This window comes from Danio aesculapii, chromosome 9 (genome assembly GCF_903798145.1).
Source record: "Danio aesculapii chromosome 9, fDanAes4.1, whole genome shotgun sequence".
Classification (NCBI taxonomy): domain Eukaryota; kingdom Metazoa; phylum Chordata; class Actinopteri; order Cypriniformes; family Danionidae; genus Danio; species Danio aesculapii.
This window is the reverse complement of record NC_079443.1, coordinates 33,277,998-33,302,177: the sequence shown is the minus strand read 5'-3', so window position 1 is coordinate 33,302,177 and position 24,180 is coordinate 33,277,998. Positions and strand designations below refer to the sequence as shown.

At 34.6% G+C, this 24,180-nt stretch overlaps 2 protein-coding genes across 5 annotated transcripts; one reads left to right on the top strand and one right to left on the bottom strand.

Moving 5' to 3' along the window:
- Positions 1–40: 40 nt before the first annotated feature.
- LOC130235099 (MOB-like protein phocein) lies at positions 41–12,584 on the bottom strand. Of its 4 annotated transcripts, XM_056465499.1 has the most exons (9): positions 12,468–12,584; positions 10,535–10,693; positions 6,308–6,370; positions 5,466–5,566; positions 4,915–4,957; positions 4,181–4,267; positions 3,794–3,873; positions 929–1,040; positions 41–561 (listed from the first exon to the last, which is right to left on the bottom strand). In XM_056465499.1, exons 1-9 carry the CDS (start codon positions 12,468–12,470, stop codon positions 430–432), a joined length of 780 nt encoding a protein of 259 aa, XP_056321474.1. In that variant the 5' UTR covers positions 12,471–12,584; the 3' UTR covers positions 41–429. The 4 variants fall into 4 exon arrangements, with proteins under 4 accessions (XP_056321474.1, XP_056321471.1, XP_056321472.1 ...); XM_056465496.1 differs by lacking the exons at positions 10,535–10,693; positions 12,468–12,584 and adding an exon at positions 7,077–7,184; XM_056465497.1 differs by lacking the exons at positions 41–561; positions 929–1,040; positions 3,794–3,873; ... (2 more) ...; positions 5,466–5,566; positions 6,308–6,370 and adding exons at positions 9,586–9,783; positions 10,356–10,445 and having other exon boundaries at positions 12,468–12,578.
- Positions 12,585–13,329: 745 nt separating this feature from the next.
- On the top strand, positions 13,330–23,891 carry hspd1 (heat shock 60 protein 1). Its single transcript, XM_056465494.1, has 11 exons — positions 13,330–13,438; positions 15,836–16,011; positions 16,125–16,460; positions 17,626–17,721; positions 17,870–17,963; positions 18,047–18,215; positions 19,910–20,009; positions 20,548–20,793; positions 21,303–21,477; positions 21,561–21,739; positions 23,209–23,891. The coding sequence occupies exons 2-11, from the start codon at positions 15,838–15,840 to the stop codon at positions 23,365–23,367; spliced, it is 1,728 nt and encodes a 575-aa protein (XP_056321469.1). The 5' UTR covers positions 13,330–13,438; positions 15,836–15,837; the 3' UTR covers positions 23,368–23,891.
- The last annotated feature ends 289 nt before the right edge of the window (positions 23,892–24,180 follow it).

Sequence of the window (24,180 nt, the reverse complement as noted above, 5' to 3'; positions counted from 1 at the left end):
TGTCACTATGTCAAAAAAAAGCTAATGCAAAAGCATTGGCTAGGTACAAGTCTTTTATTAACAATTGACATAATGAAAATACCATACATTTTAGTTTATTTTAAAAAAAGGACAAAGTGGGCCGGATGAGAGCCCTCCACCCATGTAATAACTTAAAAACGAGGGAAAAGACAGGGTGAATATCACCAGACTCGTTTATAGTCGAGAGGGGGGAAAAAAGAAAGGAAGTTCTTATTGGTTAAGCAGGATTTACAATGGAGATGAGCTGAGATATGTACAAGTAGCTGTTGATGTTACGTTGGAATTGATTGTTACAGCTGAACGATGGAATTCGGATCAAACAAAACATTTGTGAGTGGAAAAGTAACTACTGACGTTAGTGGCCTCTGCTGTCTGGATGCTTGAGGCTTCAAATGCACAAGATGCAGCTCAGGCATCGCTCTCGCCAGCGGTGGCACTCTGGACTTCCTCCTCCAGGATGGGCACAATGAGGTTGTCCTTAGACATGAGGTTGTACTTCATCACGAAACGAGTGAAGCGGTGACACAAAAAGGTCTCATTCTGTGGGAGAGAGATAAGTGTCTTCAGAAATCTGATGCGGATTTGACCGTCCTCCTTAGGAAACAGTTTGAAGATGCCTCCTACTGACCACTGCCGGAAATGCCATTTCAATGAACACCAACAGCTTTGTCATAAGATGAAGAGAGATCATGCTTAAAGATGGACACTTAGAAATTTGCCTGAGGTGGTTCACAACCTCGAAGTTGCTCTATAACATACTGGGAAACAGTTACAGGAGCCTAAACTGTCAGTTCCAATGACCTCATGGGCCAACATGTACTTTTGGGAGACCCAAGTTCAAGTGCCAACTCGCAGTATAGTCAATACTCTGAAATGTATGTGCTTATGATTTACATAGCTTGCTTACCTCATACTTGTCAAAAATCTGGCGGTGGTGAAAGTATGCATGGGAGAAGATCCTATAGATGCGACGGCAAACAGAGCCCAGTTTGGCCACAGATGATTCCTTAATGCTGACGCTATACAGAAAGCAATGAGAGGGTCAAAAGCTATACAATGAAAACCTCAACAGCCTGTTGACAGCTAGAGATTAGCATATTAACACAGAGATGTTGAGTTCTGCTCATAAAGATCGTCTTCCTGCGTAGCTTAAATGCAACTTCCTGGAGTTGGTAAAATCAGTTTCGTTGAATGGTGTTAGTATGTCTCATGATGCAGCAGTATCAATAAAGCAGGATTATGGATATGCACGTTGACAGCAGGAGTTCAAAGTGATATTCCAAGCACGGCACTACAGCCTAGAGCTCATTTTGCGATTATGGAAATTTGTACGCTTTTGTTAAATGTATGACAATTTGGTGGAGAGAGTTTGGTGTAGTGACACTTTTGCATGTATACAGATAAATCTGGATGTTGTTGTACCAGATGAACATTAGGTGCATCCCAAAATTGCATACTTATGCACTATTCTACGCCATTTTGTAGTATAGTGTATGTAGTGCATTCACACTGAAATGTTCTTTTTATTCAAAACTAAATAAGTGCACTTTAAATACCCGGATGATGCACCTATTCAACTATTAACAAGAAGTGTGAAATGTTGGACGCTTGACGCACTCAACGGCTGCAGTTTTGCTCAAGTAGTGGATGGGGCGGAGCTTTTGGGCACTGATGTTGGATTACTTTATTTTGGATTCTGAAAGCAAAATTTTCCTACAAGAGTGATTACACCACCTCCCGTTGGTAAATGCATCTATACTCATGGCAGGTATTAGTTGGTAGTTAGGTCATTTATTTCACTAATTTGGCAAACATCAAACATCATCTGGGAAACAGTTTAAATTTCCGCTTAGTAAAAAAAACCTTAGTGGTCCATTTAGGGACGACACTAAATTCTAATACTATGCTGTTAAGTGTGTAAGTGTATAGTGTGCCATTTGGGATGCAGCCATTGTAATTATAGAACCTTTAATCCATAGGTGCGTTCGACTTCATGCAGCGCTGCGCAGATCGATCGAAATCTGTCTTAAAGAGGTGCATGCTGGTTAGAAATGTTGTCCGGATTGATGAGCCGACACCACATGACTGTCACATGTGGCATCAAAGTACTGCGACAGCACTCCGAGATCAGACGTTTGATTTATCTGAAGAGCGACTGCTGGAACTGCGGTGACGACGCAGAGTTCACCGCATGACAACAACTACGTGTGTTTCGGGTTTATTATTGGATAAATTCAGATTCACAAATTTCAAAACAAACAATGAACTTTTTATACCCTCTCTATCTTGTACACATCATGCTGATTAAAAGAGTTTCAAATATTTACTTCTGTTAAATTTGTTCATAATGACTAGATTGTTTGCACAGGTTTGTTCGACTTTTTTTTTTTTACAGACTATTTACTGTATTTAGCTCCATAAATGATTTAAATGGTATATTTTAGTGAATAACCTAAATATTAACTCAAATAAGTCTTACAGACTTGAAATAAAATAATTATCATCATTGATCCTGACACCCTATAAAGATTTTTTTAACAAATTAAGTTAAAAAAAATATTTAATTAAATATAAAAATATGATTATAAAATATTTTATTACCTGTCAAGCCGTTTATGCAGAAATGGTTTAAGTGACATTGATGTACCTGCTCTTTCTGGGAAACTTCTACTTAGTGTATCTCGTTTATTTTTGTCCTTATGTTCAATCTTTTTAGATTAAAGTGCTTTTTTAAAAACGCTTTTATTATCCAAAATAACCCTATTCATGGATATGCATTTCCTTTTTATCTGCACTCTCTCGTTTCCCCCTTATTTCTCATGCGTTTGTTATATAGGCTACTTAAATTTAATTCATATTTCCCTTGTTGTTTAAAAATTAACTACAGTTTGTAGAGACTGTATTATGTGTTATTTGTACTGTAAATCTTTAGTGTTATTGCAATAAATAAGTGATTACGCCATGTGATCGGTTATGACTTCAGCAACTTTGAGCCCTGAAGTGTTCGGCTTGACGGCTCTGTTTTCAAATCCACCCCTGCCTGCACTGGGCTAATCTTGTTGATCACCAGCTCCAGCCGTGCTTCATGTCAAACGCACTCTATGATAATTCAACACATCACATGATCAATCACCAATTTCATATTTGTTTTAATTTCATTTGTCAACAAAATTGTCAATGGATGTGGCAACAACTCTTATTTTAAATTGATGAATTTATGTTACATAATCAACAGCTGTAAATCTCTGCTCTGTGCAAATTAACATTAGAAATCAACTAACATGATCATTAAAAATCTGTTTGAACAACCACATACTTTTAATTAGACAAGAACAGGATATTCGGGTATTTCACAATCTAATTTGTGACAGTAGTCATCGGCACTATTGTGTGGCGTGTAACGTCACGCAACAAGCTCCACACTTTCCCACATTAAATGGTAGGTGGTAAAACCTTTTAAACTTGGGTGTAAAACCCTTAATTCATTCTGTAGTTATATAAAAACAAGGTTTGAAAGTATGAGCAGTGATTATTCACATTTGGTGCCTAATCTGTATATGATGATGGTATCACTGCTGAGGTTGAATGACGCGCAGACATTTAGTTATATAGCTCATACTTAAGCAAAAAAATAAAAGAATCAAGTTTTGAAGTTGATTAAGAACTTGTAGGAGTGTTTGAGTGGTTTGGAACTGAACTCTGCAGGAAGACAAATCTCCAGAAGGAACACTGAACTCCCCTGCTTTACTAGATTAGATATTCATTAACTCACCGGCTGGGAAAATACTTGTTGCTGTTGAGCAGACATGCAGCTCCATCCAGGGTGTGCCTTGTGTAATCAATGGCAGGGCACTGTGATCCAACAAACAAACAAATCAACGTTAGCTTTCTCCAGTTCAGTCTTTTAAGAAATGCATTAGAGGCACAGCAATTGGTCAATGATAATCAACAATGAATATAATCAACAACTAAATTGTTTGGTAATTACATTCTGTGGATACAAAATGCACTGGAAATGACATTGATCTACATCTCATTAATCACACACATAATCAACAGACTAGTTTTTGCTGCAGCCTAAAGAAATACACCAGCACAACAAAGTCATTTCAAATGTGCTTTTAATTTTAATCAAACTTTTGAGTGAGATGACACTGACCTCTTTGGGAGTCTTATGAGCGGCACACAGAAAGATCCACTGCTCAGTGGCTGTCATCTGGGTACATGTGTCCGGATGACACTCATTCTATGGGGCAAACATATCACATTTATTCATTTAGCAGACATGTTGTCTTCATATCATCAAACATCACTGTCTAATCTAATAATAACAAAAAAAAGTAAAACATTTGAACATTAAAATAACTAAATCTGGTATAAAACAAAGAGAAATTTGTCACTATAAAAATGTATAACAGATTATTTGATTTGTTTGTGATATACAAATGACAGTGTTGGAAAGAGTACTGAAAAAAATCATACTCAAGAAAAAGTACCATTACGTTCCCAAGTGTAGTTCAAGTATAGTAAAAGTATCTGTTGTAAATATTACTCAAAGTGTGAGTACAAACGTAGCCCTTTTAAAAGTACTAAAGAAAAGTAGTGAGTAGTGTGTATTGCACTGTAAAAGGCTGATGCATTTACATGCAATTTGTGCTGGGATTTGTAAACGTAACATTCTGTAGTGCATTTAGTCATTGTTTTAATGCTGTGTGACGATTTCAGTGATCATACAGTCAACATCCTACATTTTTATACAAAGAACACATTTTTAAAAATACTTAGTAATTTACAATTCATAAGAGAAAGCATTCAATTACAGTAATTTGAGTATTTGTAATTTGTTACTTTACACCAATGACCTGCTATACATGAAGCAAGAAATATAATTACCTGCAGTTTAACTGCCAAGCCATTCAGCTCCAAACAGAACTGTCTATATAGACAAAAACACAATATTCAATATCTTTAACATGTAATAAATAATTTGATACAATGCACATACTTTTTTTCTGACAGATTTGTATTCATGTTTGTATATAGATCAAAGATGACATCCCATTATGGTATCTCCATCAAATATATCTTCAAAAGTGACTGTATGCTGCATTCAGAAAAAATCTTAAATGTAGTTCCAGATTCTGCTTTGTTTTAAATCAGAAATCACCAAAATACGCAATAGGAATTCCTTACTGAATAAAGTGTAAAACCTAGTGGGTCTTAAGGATAATGTGAAACTATAAAGATTTAACATTGCAATTAAGTAATTCAAGTTATTTAATATGTCATCTACCGTTGTATTGGAAAAATAACAAGCACCTCATATAAAGTGGGTTCTATTATTATTCCAAAACACATAGAATCCACACAAGTATACTGAGATGCATCATTACAGTGAAGGATGAAATGAAGGACCCTTGTTGACATTCAGACTAATAATATACCTGAGATGTTCATATTTCCACACCCCCTCATCCTGTCCCTCTGGAGGCTCCATAATCTTCTCTATGTTGGAACAATCTGAGCGAATGTTCTGCTGAATGTACTGACAAGAAATGAAAGCGTGAGCATCACTTAAACACAAATTTAAAAAACAAAAGACCAAAAAAATACAGGCCAGAAACTGAACAAAATTAGCAATATAATAATCTTTTGTCATGCGTATAAAGTGTCATTTGTTTATTTTTTGTCAAATTTTTGTGTCAGGTGTCCATTTAAGTTGAGCATTTTTTTTAAATCAAGTTTTACTAAAACAAGTCTTGTTTTAGCTAACTGAAACATTTGTCTTGCTGTATAAATCAAAAAATGATAATCTCAATCATTTGTCTCATAATTATAATGACTACATGAGAAATTTCATAAACATTTGTGCTCAATAAAGAAGCACAAAATAAGAGTCAACTTTTGAATACACACAACATAAACAACACACGATCATGAAAAAGTATAAAACTCAAAAGCTTCTCTTAACAATCCTGTTTGTCCTAAAAATGCTTCCAATAATTCACATATATTCTAATGTATTGGTATTAGTATTAAAACAACAACAAAAAGACATTAAATACATTTAATCAGCAAAGAGATATAGTCAAAATCCATGATGGTTTATTCACACAAAACAGTGTAAACAACCATGTAAAGGAAGACGAGCTGGCTGAATTTTGCTTTCATTTAAGCAAAGAATCTCAGCATACAAGTTAAGACTTTGTAAACAGTACAAAAAAATCTGGGTCATTGAAAGTGATCCAACCCTTCTTAAAAACCTTCAAAAAGTAAAAGCTCTCACTTGTTGTACAGCCAGGGTGCTGTCCATTTCTTCAAAAGACTCATCAGACCAGTTATAGAAGTCCTACAACACACAAAAACAAGATTGTAAACATGTTAGTAAAATCAACACTAGAACAATACTAAAAAACTGCTGTCGACAAAACATATATGATCGAAATATCCTTCAATAGACTTCTATTTTCCCCACAGTTTGATTAAGTTACCACATTCCTTATGTTGTAATCATAGTTTTAATGTACAGTAAAACCATAGTAAATCGTACCAAACGTAATGACAATTTCTTGACGAATAATTGAGGCAAAGAATCGAGTGAATGCTGGAGGACACTGTCATTTCATGTAAGTATATGAACTTTATTGTGTTTAAATTTAATGTAAATTTAATTTAATGTAAATACATATTCAGTAATGTTCATCCGGGTATTTTCAGACGGCTGCTAGCTGACTGCTGTTCGCCAAATAACTAGATCACACAACCTCCTATTTCAGGCCCCTCCTGTCTCTTATTTCACTCTTTATACGAGTACTTTCGGAAAAGAAAGCAAATCATATTACTGAGAAATATTTAACAAAATACACAGTTAAAACCCCTCCTTTGAGGATCATTAGTTTTCTAGGCTAACTGCTAGCTTAGCTCTTTAGCATATCTGCGGCTTCCGCTGGCAGAAGAACAAATGGTTTTTACGCTATTATTACGTTAGGATGTGCTCCACGAACAGGTCTGAGTTTGAAAAAGAGCGTTAGCTTGTTATAAGCTGTTCATTTTACCTTCGCCTTGGTGCCTGGTCTATTCCTCCTCAGAACAGCTGTGCCCTCCGCCATGACCATCGCGACAGATTTAGAGTTTGATTGACAGCGCGCCCCCAATCGACGAGTCCGGCTACTACAGGAGCAGCTCGGATACAGTCAGTGAGACTCAAAATGTTAAACAGTGAAGATGTAGTTACAATGATTTTATTCCATCTTACATCGAGTGCTGTTTTTTTCTAGATCCTTGTATCCTAGTTAATAAGAAGTCCATTATGCACTCAGTTGCATAAATATAAGCATCTGACATAGCAGTCTGCTCAGCTAGTTTGCATGGGATAATCACTGTTTTCATTCTCATTTTATGCAGCTATAACAAACAATTCCTCCTGGACTTCTATAACTGTTTTTTGTATTAGATAATAAAAAAATACACGAATATAGGTGCCTAACTTAACATAAGCCCATATGAACTTATGCAACTGGCCCCTATGGGGAAAGCCCAGGTGGCATCTCATACAGCTTTTACTCTTTCCATCTAGCCAATCTAAAGTCATGGCTAATGGAGTTCTGTTGGGATTATCCATCAGCCATTGTTTTTCTTTTTAAATGACTTGAGGCCCTTTTTGTACAAATACAATCACTTGTGTAAATTAACATTTCTCTGATTTTTGTTTCCATTTTTAAAAATAAAAATCAAGCAGCAGTTATTACAGTGGGCCAGTGTTTTATTCTACTGAATTACTTTTTATGGAGATACGTGTGTAGTTTTGGTTCTTGACAATCCCTTATTCATTTTTTTTCCCCAAGATATGGCTTTTATGGTTATATTTTACTCTTTATATCTTATAATGGTTCTTAAGTATAACCAATATAATAATATAGAGTAAAATATGCCCAAAAGTAGGCCCACACAGAATCTAAATAGAAATCTGCAGATTTTTAGCCCATCATTGAGTCTATTGATTTACTTGTGTAAATGTGTGTAAATTTGTTTATTCAGTTTTTAAATTCATTTCAGTAAGAATATTGACTAATATGAAAGTGTTCATTTTGTTTATTTACAATGTACTATTTAAAGTAATATTTTCTGTCTTTTAGTAGATATGTTATATGACTTGCTTTGTTTACCAAATAAGTGGATCTAGATAGATTTGCATTGTAAATATCAAATAAAAGTTAAAAAGCAATTTTTTTATTTCATATATTAAGTTTTTAGTTATGATACTCTCAAAATAATCCCACATAAATCCGCAGATTTTTACCAAATTCTCTGCAAAAGTAACAATAAATGGCCACAGATTTTGTCTGGCCCTACCCAGAACTAAGAATGTTGTTTTTAGAATAATGAAAGGAATAAGGGACTATCAAGTACTAAAACCACACAATTATCACAATTTAAAGTCATTCAATGCTAGCTGATATTATAAAAAGACCAATTGTGTTAAAAATATTAAATAATTAATTCCATGTTATAAGTCATTGTTCACCCTCATATGAAAAACGAGTAACGTGAACATTCTGGAAAACAGAGAAATGAAAGAGTCTATTGTGACAATTACATTTTTGGGTGAACTCTAATAAAAACGAATTGTTTACAGTGCAGACTAAAGCAAGCACAGGAACGGTGATGAATGGTGACAGTGTCCAATGTAAATCAAGCCTTGGTGTCCCCACCATTTATTTCTGGTGGTATCCTACTACGTTTTTTAAACGGATTAGCCAAAGTATTACAGGATTTTAAAAGCAAGTGATTACATACAGGGCACTAGTAAAAATAATCAAATAGTGTTGATTTTTCTGTCCGCAAATCTAAGTTTGATAATGATTTGTAAGCTATTATACACAATACAGTGATTTTTTATTATTATTGATAAACATATTAGAGGAGATCGATGTCCTTTTGCAGTTGGAAAATAAATCGTATTTTATCGTTAAATGGCACCATCTGGTGATGATTTTGTGAACTGATTTATGTGACAGCTGTAAAAGCAAGCAGTAAATGTCGTCATGCACTTCACATTTTAGGATGCCAGTGCTAGTCAGTGGCAACCCGAGAACTGATTCTAAATCTGGCCAAATAAGAAAGAGCCATCATTAGAATATTTCCAAGAATTTAATCAATAAAAATGTAGTCAGTTGAAAAACACCATTGCGAGGAGTTCTAGAAATTAGATTACTTTCAGAAGGCACCATTCAATTATTTTAGTTATCTTCTGATCACAACCAACATAGAATTCTAAATCATATAATTTAAAGAAAACTACTAGATGAATAAACATAATTTTACCACTAGAATAAGTATTTCTTTAGTTACTTTAAAAAAAAAAACTTAATCTCACTCCATTCTAAGAAGTTAAAAAATATTCATAATTCACAAAAATTAAAAACAATGTTTATGAATATAAACTATAAAGTCATTGCATTGCTTCAATTATTAAGATGTATAGCGCTTCCTAATACAGATTATATAGTCCGTATCCATGTTTCAGCAATCACGTTCAATTTCAAAACTGTTTACCTCAAAAAGTGAGATGAAACATCAAGATCACTTTATTTTAACAAAACATGATCATACTTATTTACAATCGAATGACATAGAAAAATGAAAACAAACATGGAACAATCTTTCATTCTATGCACTTCAGAATGACACAGATGGCTGGACAAGCTGACTTCAATCTACGTATTTGCCAAGAATATCTCCATCCCGGAAAAGGAAATAGTCCTACAAAAGAAAAAAAGAAAAAAAAGGATAGCAGTTTATAAATCAAGCCATCATTTTACAAATAATTAAAACACAATTTAGTCATTTTGGATGCAAATAACATACGGTTTCTGTAACAAAAAGCCCAAAAAATTTAAAGCTAATATCCAAAAACCAAATATCCTTGAGAGCTGTGGGCCAAAGGTAAATATACCAAACTATTTTACAATAAAAGTTGTCATTGGTAATTTCCTAATTTATTTCATAATATTTAAAATAAATAGAAATTACTTTAAATTGTATTATCTAATGCAGTATAACATTTAAAATAATATTTTATAGCAATAAAAATAAACAAATGCTGAATACACAGGTCAAGCAGAATCTGCCTTTGACTTGATTTGCTCAACAAACAAAGGGTTACATTAAAATTAAATGGACAATCTTTAAACCATCCCCATCATTCTCCCTCTCTTCTCAGATGGGATGGGGGGCCAAATTCAGCCCACAGGGACTAGCTTGGGCATCTCTGTTCAAAATGGAAAAATAGATTAACAAAAATAAATCAGTCAATATATGACAAATGTTCAAACCTTATCTTCAAGCATAACTTTAGTTCCTCCGTACTCCGGCAACAAGACTTTATCCCCAACTTTGACACAGACAGGTGTTACTTTCCCATCCTGAAAGACAGAAAATAATTTACTGAACTCTGATTTCACACTGTGTAATTGAAAATGCTGAAATAAAAATGTCAAATCATGACAATTACCTTGTTGGTGGATCCTGGACCCACTGCTACCACAGTAGCCTGCAGCACTTTGGCTTGCGACTTTTCAGGAATCATGATGCCTCCTCTTGATACGGTCTCTGCAGCGAGCCGCTCCACCAACACACGGTCAAACATGGGGAGAAACTTCCGGAAGGCCTGCTAGGAAGGAAAAAAAGCATGCTTAGTGCAATGGAGAAATAGTCAATGCATGTTTCGCAACACTTCAAAGGGAAAAACACACACAAGGGGGCGCTACACAAAAAAAACCCCTAACAGTTTTCACCAATCACCTCTTAATAAAGGGATGGTTCACCCAAAAATGAAGATGTACTTATCTGGTATTTATTTCTCTGTTGAATGCAAAAGAAAATAACCACTGACTTCCATAGAAGAAATAACTAATAGAAGTCAATGGTTACAGGTTTTCAGCATTTTTCTATAGAACTTATTTTCTGTTCAACAAAAGAAAGAAACTAAAAGTGAAGGGGTGATTAAGTGATGACAGAATTTTCAGTTTCTTGTGAACTATCCCTTTAAGTCTTTCTTCCTTTTCCTTGACTACTTTTGCTAAATGACCACTTCATGACCAAAAGTGTTCATTTACTAATTTAAATTAAACTGGAGTCCCATAAAAAAGCACAACTGTTATAGCCTTTGATTTCAGTTGTAACATAATCTTTGGTTTGCATTCTTTCAAAGATAGGTTTTAGGCTGACTGGAGAAAAGTAAGGACCATCAAACCGTTACAAAGACAACAGCTGCTGCTTGTCTGAGAACAGATGTGTGTGACCTTGGGAGAAGGTCGTGTGTGAGGGAGGGTTGATGGGACAGGAGATGTTGAGGGTTTGTGTGGGGGAGGAGAAAGGTTTGGAGGTTTTGTAAATGTTTACCATACTGCTGAAGGACAAAAGGACAGACAACATGATAAAATCTGAACCCTGAAGGCTGAACAGACAAGCGTGTAGAAGATTCTAGAGTGAATCGGTTTCACCTGGCCTCAAACTACAAGGCAAATTCATAACTTGTGGCACAAATGACTTGATTGCTGTCAAGTAGGAAATTAAGCATGGGCAATTGGGCATCATTTAGCATGCTATGGCAACCGGTAGTTATTGACTTAAATTTTTTTCTATGGATGTCAATGGTTACTAGTTTCCAACATTTTTCAAAACATCTTCGGTGTTCAACAGAAGAAAACTCAAAGATTTTAGAACCACTTTAGGATTTAGTAAAAGCACATTTTTATCTTTGGGTGAACTATCCCTTAAATATGACCAAATAAAAGCAATAACAATAAAAAAAATATGTTTATTTGTCTCAATAAAAGGCAAAGCAGTTACTGTAGTGTATATCCTAATGCACATGGGTTTGCCTCTATTCAAAATGACCCGGAAGTTCATATCTTGCTGAAACACTATTGGCTGAACTGATCTTTGAGCCTGAGTGTTTCAACAACGTGACATATTAAGTCATTATAATGAAAATTAAGCCAATTTTACACAGGCAATGTGTGACATATCTACAAGACAAGCGCTCTTAACATGTGAAGTGTTTATACCACAAACTGTCAGGTGCATTTTATACCTTGTAACTCAATTAGACCATCCTTTACACATCTAACGTTATACTAAAATCTTACGCTGGTGTATAAACCAGCTGCTAGTAACATTATTCATTACATAAATCAGTTTAGCTCTGAAACCTGTTTACATAAAACCAACCTTTCACCCACACTTTACGTACCCATACTAACTAACATCTTTAGCATCATATCATTTACACATATTAAATCGAAGCACGACTGCATTACTAACCGTGACCTTGCAGTCGCAGTTGATGGGGAGTTATAAAACATCACGCCAAACAAATTCAACACAACAAAGAAACATCTCATTTAGATGGAGTAGTTAATTAATTATCTTACGCGTCTTACCATTTTAGCTGATATTTATGAAAACCGCGTCCGACAGAGCAGCAAGAGACCGTCACACTGGACCACTTCACTCCTGCGATCCACGTGAAGAAGAAATGTCTGGTAGGACACTGCGCATGCGCCACAAGGCAACCCTTACCGACCATAGACCTGCAATCTAGAATATTCCTCGTTCTCCTAAACGTTACGCAAAGACATTTGACTCTTTTTTTTGCTGTAATTTCGTAAGAAAAGAAGAAAACGTTTATCTGATTGTTTCAGCATTTATAACTTCTACACTATTTAAATGAATATTTCATGTGCTTCTTCAGTACAAGAGTTTCACGTTATTCAAACATTTAAATATATAATTTTTATTTTTAAAAGACAAAATTTACAAAATACAAATAACCCAACTCAAATGCATTTTAAAAGCTATCTGAAGCTTCCTAAATAATAATAACAATAAACGTTTGTAATTACATAATATAAATACACACATATTAACGTAATGCATAGATAATTTATGAGAAAACATTATATTATAAGACTTTTAACAAAAAACAACGAAAATTGCAAAACGCAATACCATTTCTGGTTGCACAATCTTGACCTCTGACGTCTTTTATTCTCCAATAGAATCTGCGAAAATTCTCGAACTTGAAGCCCCGAAACGAGCATAACACATATTTAATGGACAAATATGATACATTGTATTTATATTTTCTCTCACTTTCGTTGAAATACGTCAATTATCATTGAGACAAAAGTAAATAAAAGCGCATATCTTTAAAAAAAGCATAACGTATGCATAGTATAAAGAAAGTATTGAGTTATGCAGATGTCAGGGCTGCGGGGGCGGTTACCCGGATGAAGAACACATGTGCGTCGAGTGGAACTGCAGCGGCTCTAAAGCGGCTCTTCTTATATCATTCAGCCTGCTCCGCTGACGGACACGCGCATCCCTTCATTCACCTCCAGATCACTCTGCAGTAAGTCACTTACAGCATTATCCTCATCCATAAAAGCCCATAAACATAATATATTGCATAATGCTCTTTAATGCCACGGTGATATAAAGATAATTGAAATTAACGAGATCAAACAGGCAGGTACGTATCTTAACATGTAACATAATCATGTAACATACTGTCAATTTGTTTATTAGAGTTGTAAAGTAGCATCGTGCATGTTTATTGTCGAATTACTTGTCAATTGGATGCATTTTGTTCCATTTATCCTTGATGACAGATGCAGCCATTAGAATAGCCGGCGTTATAGTAACCTGTGTGTTTTGCACATTATAACGTTATGCACTTATTGACAAGTATAATGCATGTGTTTGATTTAGCTGTAGTTTTATAAGCAATATAAGACAATATAGTAGTGGTTATAGGTGTTGAGGTAATCATTACAAGTTATGTGATGCCGAGGCCTAACCTACGAATATTAAATTTAGTTATATTTGGAATATTTTAGCGTTGAGAAATCTACAATGGTTGATTTTGATAAAACTAAAGGATCAGCCAGGGAACTTTATAACGTGAACTCATGGAGATGAAAGGCATCATTTCCGTCTGTGTCGTGACGCGGAGTGATTTTGACCTTGTGACGCCCTGAACACACGTGGGGTAGTTGAGGTACTCACTACAGGCTTCACAAGACACGGTCATCTGAGCTTTAACATTTTTCAGTTTAATGTTGTTTTGTGTTTAGTCTAACGTTATATTAAACACTTTAAAAAAATAAAAATAAAATGCACGATCATCGGATTTTACGAAGCATTGTTGTAAATGTCCATGTGATCCATGAAGTGATGGTATCGTATGTTCCAGAGCATGTTTTAAGGGAAGGTCTTGACATTTTGGACACCAAATAAGAGGAGAATTAGATTAATGAATGAATGGCCAGTGTAAAGCATTGGAGGGGGCGGCGGGTGCAAAGACTAATTTTTGGCATCCGTATCATGTGACCTCGACACAAGGAAATTTTTTTCCCTTGCTGGTCAGAGATTGAAATTAAAATAATTGTTCAGATATTTTTTTGTGTGTGACTGCCATACATAAAATGTACTTAATATCTAACCGAACATCGAAATTGTAATCAAAAAACGCACTAGGATTTTTAAGAAACTGATTCTGCGATTTGTTGGCTACTATCAGCCAATCAGTAAAGGATGCCTGCCTGCTTCAACAAGTGTTTGTCAGTTTTGGGCGGAGCCACCTGTTTGATTAAATCAGAGGTTTTCAAACAGGGCACAGGGGTCATTCATGCAAGTTTTTTTGTAAAATATTAGCCAAACAAAAGAATAAATTAACTAATAATAAAAATGTAATTAGTAACAAATTAAAAATTGCTTATAGAGTCTAATAATTATAAAATAAAGATGAAAATTAGTGAGGTTTAAATAAGTAATAAGAATAAATGTAGTAAATAACATTTAGATAATTGCAAGTTATAATTAAACAATATAAAACAATTGAATGTGTAAATATCAATTAAATTATTATAGTAAGTGTATTAGTATATTATTAGTAGGAAGAACAAAATAATATTGTAGCCTAATACTAAATAGAAAATAAATGTGTGGATATATTATTGTGTATGTTTTTAAAAGTGGACCAAAAAGTTTATATAATTATGTAAATTACAATATGAAGAGTTTAGATGCAAAAACTTCTAAGTGCCGTCTGACATTTCTATCGAAAATCGCAAGCGGCTGATATATATATATTTAATTATCCCCGGCAAGAGCACATGCGTGACTTCCGTCTTACTAGCCAATTGAGTGAGTACACTTTCGTTGTGCCCAATCAGAATTGCGCAACTGAACTACGCCCTCAATAAAAAAAATTTAAAAAAGTAATCCAACAGGAAAGCGCTGACAAATAGCATTATGGCGTCTGCTGCTTCAGAAGCATTAATAGATGAAATAATATCAAACAAAAACAGCACATTGGTAATATGGGAACATTTTGTTTTTAAAGTCACAGACACCGAACAAAAACAGGTAATTTTTAATTTTTAGAATTGTTGCCACTGCTTTCAGATTATTGAGCTAAAGCTTGACTACAGAATTAGTCGTAAATCAAATCGCAATCACAATATCTGTCAGAGTAATCGCACCGCCCTAAAGCCAAGTGTGACTTGCTGTAAATAGTGTGAAATCATTGGAATTTTTGTGCATATTTAAAGAGAAATGACCAGATATGAGCAAATTGAAATTATATATCATTTTCCTGTTATTTATTTTATAAAATAAATGCTGTTTTTCCTGTAAATTGCAAATAAACTGAGTCCTCTGAATAATTCTGAAAACAGAAAAAAAATTTTTTTTACATTAATTAAATTCCTTTTGTAATAATTTTCTGCTTCTCTCTTTCTGATAGAAATGCTTCGTTTACCCAGTGTCATGAGACAGATGAGGCCTGTGTGCAGGGCTCTGGCCCCTCACCTGACCCGTGCATATGCAAAGGACGTGAAGTTTGGAGCAGATGCCCGAGCCCTCATGCTCCAGGGTGTTGACCTGCTGGCTGATGCAGTGGCCGTCACCATGGGGCCAAAGGTATGCTGGAATTAATAAGTCGCCAGTCAAACAAAACCACTGTCCTTCCTAAATCACAATTTTAATCATTGACGGAAGAAAAGCAACTAAATTTCCCTCTCTCTGTCTCTCAGGGTCGCACCGTCATCATTGAGCAGAGCTGGGGAAGCCCCAAAGTTACCAAAGATGGGGTCACAGTTGCTAAAAGTATTGACCTGAAGGACAGGTATAAGAATATCGGAGCCAAGCTGGTTCAGGATGTGGCCAACAACACTAATGAGGAGGCTGGAGATGGCACCACCACCGCCACAGTTCTGGCCCGGGCCGTCGCCAAAGAGGGCTTCGACACCATCAGCAAAGGGGCAAACCCAGTGGAGATCCGTAGAGGAGTCATGATGGCCGTGGAGGAGGTCATCAGTGAACTCAAGAAAAGCTCAAAGCCAGTCACAACGCCAGAGGAAATCGCTCAGGTAAAAAGTGGGATTAAATGGCAAGTTCTGGAATATAAAATCAGCCTCACATTGATCCAGTTAAAATGACACCACAAAAAATGTTAGAATTTTTATCATGTGTTTGCACTAAAAATGTTATTTAATTAATGTTATCATTTGTTTGTTGTTTTTAAGTATATTTATTATTGAAATATTTTGCAATGATAATAGCCTTAAATGCTGACATGGCATCAAATAAAAAATACATTACATTGATCCAGTTTCTTAAAACATCAGATTAAAAGTATAGTAAAAGTTTGAGTTTCTGTTGAACGCTGAAAAGATGCTGTGAAGAATATTGGAAACCAAAAGTTATTGACATTTATAGCAGGAAAAATACAATGGAAGTCAATGGCTATCAGATTGCAACATTTTTCAAAATATCTTTTTTGTGTGTTAATCAGAAGAAACTCAAACAGGTTTGGAAATGGTGGAGGATGAGTAAATAATGACACTTTTGATTTTTGTGTGAACTATCACTTTAAACGAGACCTATTATGCAAACATCCCTTTAAAAAGGTGTTTAGACATAGTTGTGAGGCAACAGTCTGTGAATATAGCCAGCTTCTTATGGTGAAAGTTAGATTTATTTATTTTTAAATTAGTTTTATGTTTTCATATAATCACACTTCATAAAAACTGTCTGTGAAAACACTGACATTCTCCCTTTGTATGTGTCATCAGAAGGGGAAAGTCCCACCTATTAGTGACAATCTCTCCCTTATTATCATAGGACGTTAGGGCTTACTCGCACTGCTATTCAAACCGTGCCTGAGCTGAAACTTTACATACACACACTAGGGACATCAGAGACTTTATCTTGTAAAAAGAGGCATAATAAGTCACTTAAGGTATTTCAATCAAAGCTTGTATAGGAAACATCAATAAAATTATTATTTTTGTCTTTTTTTTAATTGTGTATGTTAACAATTTACATGTCTTTTAAAGTAATAAAAATGATACAAGTAAATGTGCAATTTATGTAGACCCCCCCCCCCTTTAAATGATCCACAATCTTAATATATTTTTAAGCATGATAGTTTTACACATGATTGTCTATATGGTGTTTTTTTTTTTTTTTTACATAATAAAAGCATTGAACGTGTGTTTAACATTTTTTCTTTTCTTGAATCCTCCTTTATAGGTGGCTACTATTTCTGCCAATGGAGACACTGAAGTTGGTAACATCATCTCCAATGCTATGAAGAAAGTTGGTCGTAAGGGTGTCATTACAGTGAAGGTAGGCTACTAAATAGTAGTGTTTAGAAAGAAGCTGAAATGGCAATAAACTCAAAATTCTCTCTCTCTAGTAGTGTTTAATCCAGATCAAATTATGTTTTTACTCTTAAAATACCTCACACATGGGATGTTATTATTTTTATTTAAAGGATGGTAAAACTCTTCATGATGAGCTTGAGATCATTGAGGGCATGAAGTTTGACCGTGGTTACATTTCTCCTTACTTCATCAACACCGCTAAAGGTATCGTATTTCATATTTGGAGGTCATGTGTTTCAAATGTTATTAAGGTTGGACTGACAGTAGTGTTGATTCTCTGTCTGCAGGCCAGAAGTGTGAGTTTCAGGATGCGTATGTGCTTCTGAGCGAGAAGAAGATCTCCAGCGTTCAGAGTATTGTTCCTGCTCTGGAAATTGCCAACCAGCATCGCAAGCCTCTGGTCATCGTGGCGGAAGATGTGGACGGAGAGGCGCTCAGCACTCTGGTTCTCAACAGGTTTTAGTCACACTATCTTCAAGTCTACAACACCACTTCCATGCAAATGTCAACCTTTCTATTAAAAAGTTAGGTTTTCATTAAAATAGCGAAACTCTTTCTAGGTTTTTTTTTCTAGTTCTTTCTAGTAAACAAGTATTTTACAGTACTTTTAAAATTACTCAAATGTCTTTGTCAGAGAGATGGAGATTAACGGTCCATTTATCTATAGTTACCTGATGGTCTGGGGCCTTTAGTCTGGACAAACTACTATGTATAGTTTTAGATAAATGAAAATATTTTCTTTTTAAATGTCAATTATTTTTTTTAAAAGAACATTTATAAAGAACAAGCTCGATTTAGCTTGTTCTGACACACTTGTAAAAATTTGTGGCATTTGTGGTTTGGTGTGGCGAGGAAAAAAAAAGGTAAATCCTTAGTGTTGAGCCCTAAAAAGTCATGTGAAATAAAAAAAGTGGAGGCATGTGGACACAACACATAATTTAAATAAAGTAATTTTACCATGCCAACGTCAAATTTCTGCAAATATATATTTCCCAACAACACAATTGTGGCTCGTAAAAATGGCAAGTGGCTAGTAATGTTGGAAAACTACGAGCCACAGTGGCTGGTGATCAAAAAAGTTAATGTCAAGCCCTGAATGGGACATAACCCCAAAAAGCAGATTACTGATTGATTTTGATTTTGGCATTTCTCACAAAAAATGACCATGCTAATTATAGCTTTTAAATACAAATTGTCAATATTTTAATTGTTCAAATGAACCATCTTCAAAGTTATATGAGAATAATATAAATATTTTAAAATGTACATTTTTACAACATATTTAAAAATAGTTTTTAACTATATTAATGACATTGGGTCCTAATGAAATCCATTAGGGATTTTAATTCTCTTATTAAAAATTTGTTGTTTATTTAATGTTTAAGGAATCTCCTTCAAAATTACCTTTTTTTTTAATCACGTTTTGTAATTATAAATATTGTATAATACTGTAAAAAATACTTTTGGACATCAGCTTTAAGAATGATTAATTTTGATGGGCGTTTTTTCAAAAAAGGACTCATTGTTGAATATGAAAAGTTTTCCAAATCTTTGACAATTTTTGTAATAATTATTAAAATACCACAGTGTTATAAATACCATAGTGTTATAGATTTAAATTCCTAAGGTCATAGGGCTTTTTAACCTTACATTTTATCAAGTTTAAAATTTTTAATGTTAGCATCTTTCCTTATTGCTATTTTTTTGTAATATTATTATATTTATGAAGTATGCTGGATCGTGTTTTTAATATTGTTTGTAAGTGATGTGTTTGTTGTATTATGATGCTACTGCTCCAATTTAATTGCTCCTGGTGGGATTAGTAAAGTTGTTAAACTTAAAACTTATTTGAAAGTTTGTAACAGGTTTTGGAGTCTTTTTTTAGTTAAAGAAATAAAATAATATAATAAACACCATTATTATATAAATTTTGTTTAGTTGTTATCATATTTTATATATTTAGGTAAACAACTATAATAAACTGGTATATATTAAAGTAACATCTGTAGTAAGTGGACTATTTTGGTGGAAGCCTTCAGTATATTCTTTTTTATTTTTAAATATAGATACTCTTAAACTTTGAGGTTTAAGAATAGCTTGTTTTATTTAAAGGTTCTGGGTTAAAGGTCAATGCTATATCTTCCCAACAGGTTGAAGGTTGGCCTGCAGGTTGTGGCGGTGAAGGCTCCGGGATTTGGGGACAACAGGAAAAACCAACTGCAGGACATGGCAGTTTCCACTGGAGGAACCGTATGTGTTAATTAAAAATAACTCCATTTAAAGTATCTCATTTAAAGGCGTAGTTCACAGAAAATAAAATGTACCCTCAACTGTGTCCAAACTGCTGAACATACAAGAAAATAATGAAATAAAGAAAAATACGTTGCATACTGGTAGCCTTTGACATGCATAGTAGGAAAAATCTACTTTTGTGTTCAACAGAAAAAACCTAATAGGTTTGGGACAAGTAAAGGATGAATAAATTTGTGACTTTTTTTTTTTGGTTGAATTCTTTAAGTCAAAGCCAGTTCCTGGAGGGCCATGGCCCTGCACAGTTTATTTCAAACCCTGCTGGCCTGTAGGTTTCAAACAAGCCCAAAGGACTTAATTAGTTTGATCAGGTGTGTTTAATTAGGCTTGGAACTAAACTGTACAGAGCTCTGGCCCTCCAGGAACTGGTTTTGACACCTGTGCTTTAAGTAATACACATACTCCAACATTGAATTGTGACAAATCACATCATAAGTTGAGTTGAAAGTCATCTAACATGCGCGAATTGTGTGTTCAGGTGTTTGGTGATGAGGCTATGGGTCTTGCTCTTGAGGATATTCAAGCTCATGACTTTGGCAAGGTCGGCGAGGTCATTGTTACTAAAGATGACACCATGCTCCTAAAAGGCCGCGGTGATGCATCCGCCATTGAGAAGCGTGCCAATGAGATTGCAGAGCAGCTGGAGTCCACAAGCAGTGATTATGAGAAGGAGAAACTCAACGAGCGACTGGCCAAGCTCTCTGATGGAGTGGCCGTCATTAAGGTATGATAGCAGGACACATCATTTGGACATCTGATCACAAAACCAGTCATGAATCTATTTTAGGAAATTGTGATTGAGGTATCCTCTAAATTCTGAATAAATACACTTTCTATTGATGTATGGTGAGTTAGAATTGGATAATATTTGGCTGAAATGCAACTATTTGAAAATCTGAAAATTCACACATTCACTTTTGTCAATTGGTGAAGTTTGTTCCTTACCACTGTCACCACTGGCTTTCTTGGTGTTGGACTTGTGGAGCTGCACATCGAGGGATTTGCTCTTCAGTGTTTGGACTTTCAGCAGTGAAATTTAAATCACACTGAACTAAACTGAACTGAAACTCTGAAAACTGGACTGACACAGTTTCAGTTTACCATAATCTTCTATGTTAAGCTGCTTTGACACAATCTAATTTGTAAAAGCACTATAGAAATAGACATGAATTGAATTGAAGACCCCTAATTTATTTGCCATTATCCTGATGAAAAATCATTGTTCTTTCTCAGGTTGGAGGAACAAGTGACGTTGAGGTGAATGAGAAGAAGGACCGCGTCACTGACGCCCTGAACGCCACTCGAGCCGCTGTGGAGGAAGGAATTGTGCCCGGAGGAGGGTGTGCTCTACTGCGCTGCATCCCTGCCCTCGACAACATCAAGCCAGCCAACGCTGACCAGAAGATCGGTAAGAAATGGAGTCCTCCATCCTCCAGATACATCCTGTTAATTTTCCCAAAACTGACCTTTATTTTCTCCTTTCTCGTGAAGGTATCGACATCATTCGCAGGTCTCTTCGTATTCCTGCTATGACCATCGCTAAGAACGCAGGAGTTGAAGGCTCTCTGGTGGTGGAGAAGATCCTGCAGAGTGCCACAGAGATTGGATATGACGCTATGAACGGAGAATATGTCAACATGGTGGAAAGAGGCATTATTGATCCCACAAAGGTGCGTATGTGTGATAAATTTGGTCTGTAATAAATTTAAGAGTGGGTTTTACAGTTATATTTGATGAGTACAATATTTCAGGACCATACGGATTATTTAACATTTTAAATGTTTTTGAAACCAAGCCTTATGCTCATCAAGTCTGCATTTTGTAGAACTCGATAGATAGATAAATAAATAAATACTTAAATATATTAAAATATTGCCATTTTTATTTCTATAGTTGTTTAATTACATAAATAAGTTGTAAATAATAACATTTAAAATCAAAGAAATCCACTGAGTTTAATATTTCATGAACATGTTTATTGGTCAACAGCAGAAAGCCTTATTCTCACCAATTCTGCATTTTATATAAAAATAAATAAAATACGTAAACAATAAAACTAGAGATAAAAACAGCAGTATTTTAAATATTCATAATTAAAATATTAATATAAAATGTATAGAAATTGAAAATAATAATATTTTAAATGGTTAAATCATTTTTAAATACATTTATTCATATGATGGCACATCTGAATTTTAATGAAATAATTAATTTAGTTCTTCTTTAATTTTAAAGGAAATAAGTGCATTTTTTGAAAACACACAATGTAATTTTTGGTAAAAAAAGAACATTTTAATAATTGTATATTTGGTTTCAGTTTAACTGATGTTGTCTTTGCCAATTCAGTTCAAATGGGTTTGCCATCAAAAAAATGTTTTAGGCAACATCAAATAAAGAAAAACGTATATCGAATGTCATTTGTGCCATTAGAATTTTAAATACCAGATTTTAAGTTTGAATAGGCGTAATTAAATTTTTACTCTTATATTATTGAATGTATTTGTGTTGTTTTTGTGATATGTGATGTGAATATTGATGTAATTATGTGGTGAAGCCAAAGATAAATTGGACAGTAATTGTGTATTTTTGGACATATGTTTTAGGTTATGATTTTATCATTTATTTTTTATATATAAGTACTGAAGCCAAATCTGGAGCTTATCTAACAAAATAACTTAAGATAGCGGTCCAAAAACTAGTAGGCCAAATTTATGTTAGGGAAAAATATTAAATAAAAATGTCAAAAATAGCAAAAATCAATATATTTTTTTGCAATATTTTGCATGAATTAAATTGTATTATGTTTCCATTTCTAAATATGTTTGGTGACTAAAATATAATTTTAACATTTGTTTAATAAATCTGTTTTTGTTCAAATGCACCAATATATATTACCCATATTCACTGGGAAATGGATAAAAAACTCTTTCAAAATGGGGTGTACTTAATTATGCAGAGCATTATAAATAAATTAAAAAAAAAAAAAAAAAAAAAAAAAATATATATATATATATATATATATATATACACATTAAAATGTATTTGAATATTGTAATATTGGTGCATCTCTGTGATTAACATTACTTTTTTTATCAGCCTGTACAGAATAGTGTTTAATGGTGTTTGTCTCCCCCTACAGGTGGTGAGGACAGCACTGCTAGATGCCGCAGGGGTTGCGTCTCTCCTGTCCACCGCGGAAGCCGTCGTCACCGAGATCCCCAAGGAGGAGAAGGAAATGCCGGCTGGAGGAATGGGAGGCATGGGTGGAATGGGAGGAATGGGCGGCATGGGCTTCTAAATTGAAACCTGCACTGACTTTAGTAGAAGGGTTGCGGGCAGGGGACATGATTTGCCCCTTCCCTTCAACTTGGAAAAAAAACCCTGCCATGCTGGTGGTCTGAAAATGGAGCAAAAGAAATGGACCTAACAGTCTCCCATCCTTCCACCCTCCACAATGTCCAATCTTCTATCTCTACTCGTGGCTGAGGACGATGTCAACCTACTACTTTAAAGATAAAGCTCCTGATCACGTGGCCAGAGAAAGTCTGAACGCCTTCAGTTTGCATCATCAGCGTCTAATGGGAAAAGTGCATTTAACATATTGCTGTTGTATGAATGTCATTGTGCATATGACTGGTTCTGAATAAGTCCATCTGAAGGGGCTTCAAAAGCCAGTCGTTCATGTTGAAATGTGGTAGGAACATTGACCTGTTGTATCTATGAAAAGAAAGCAAATTCCACTTCATTGATCAGTTCTTCTTGTTTTGTAAACTGTCTGTCTGTTTCATATAAAAATAAAACCCTCTTTTGAGGATTACACAACTTTGACAAAGCATGTGCTTGTTTTGCCTTTCAAGTGTTACTTTTAGTTTTCTACATGAAATAGGAATCATTTGATATCTGGTTTAAGGGGCAATTCTCTCTAAATAAAATGGCAAACTAAACAACTTACACATTTGAGTGTCCTTAGGGTCCGAAACAACATGAGACTCTACTGGTTTTCATTATACAACCAAAAATATAAATAAATTTCACTGAAAATGTGTGACTAATAGTTTTTTTTCAGGTGAACTTTTACTTTTAAATGTGTGCGGGTTGAGCATCTTTCAGT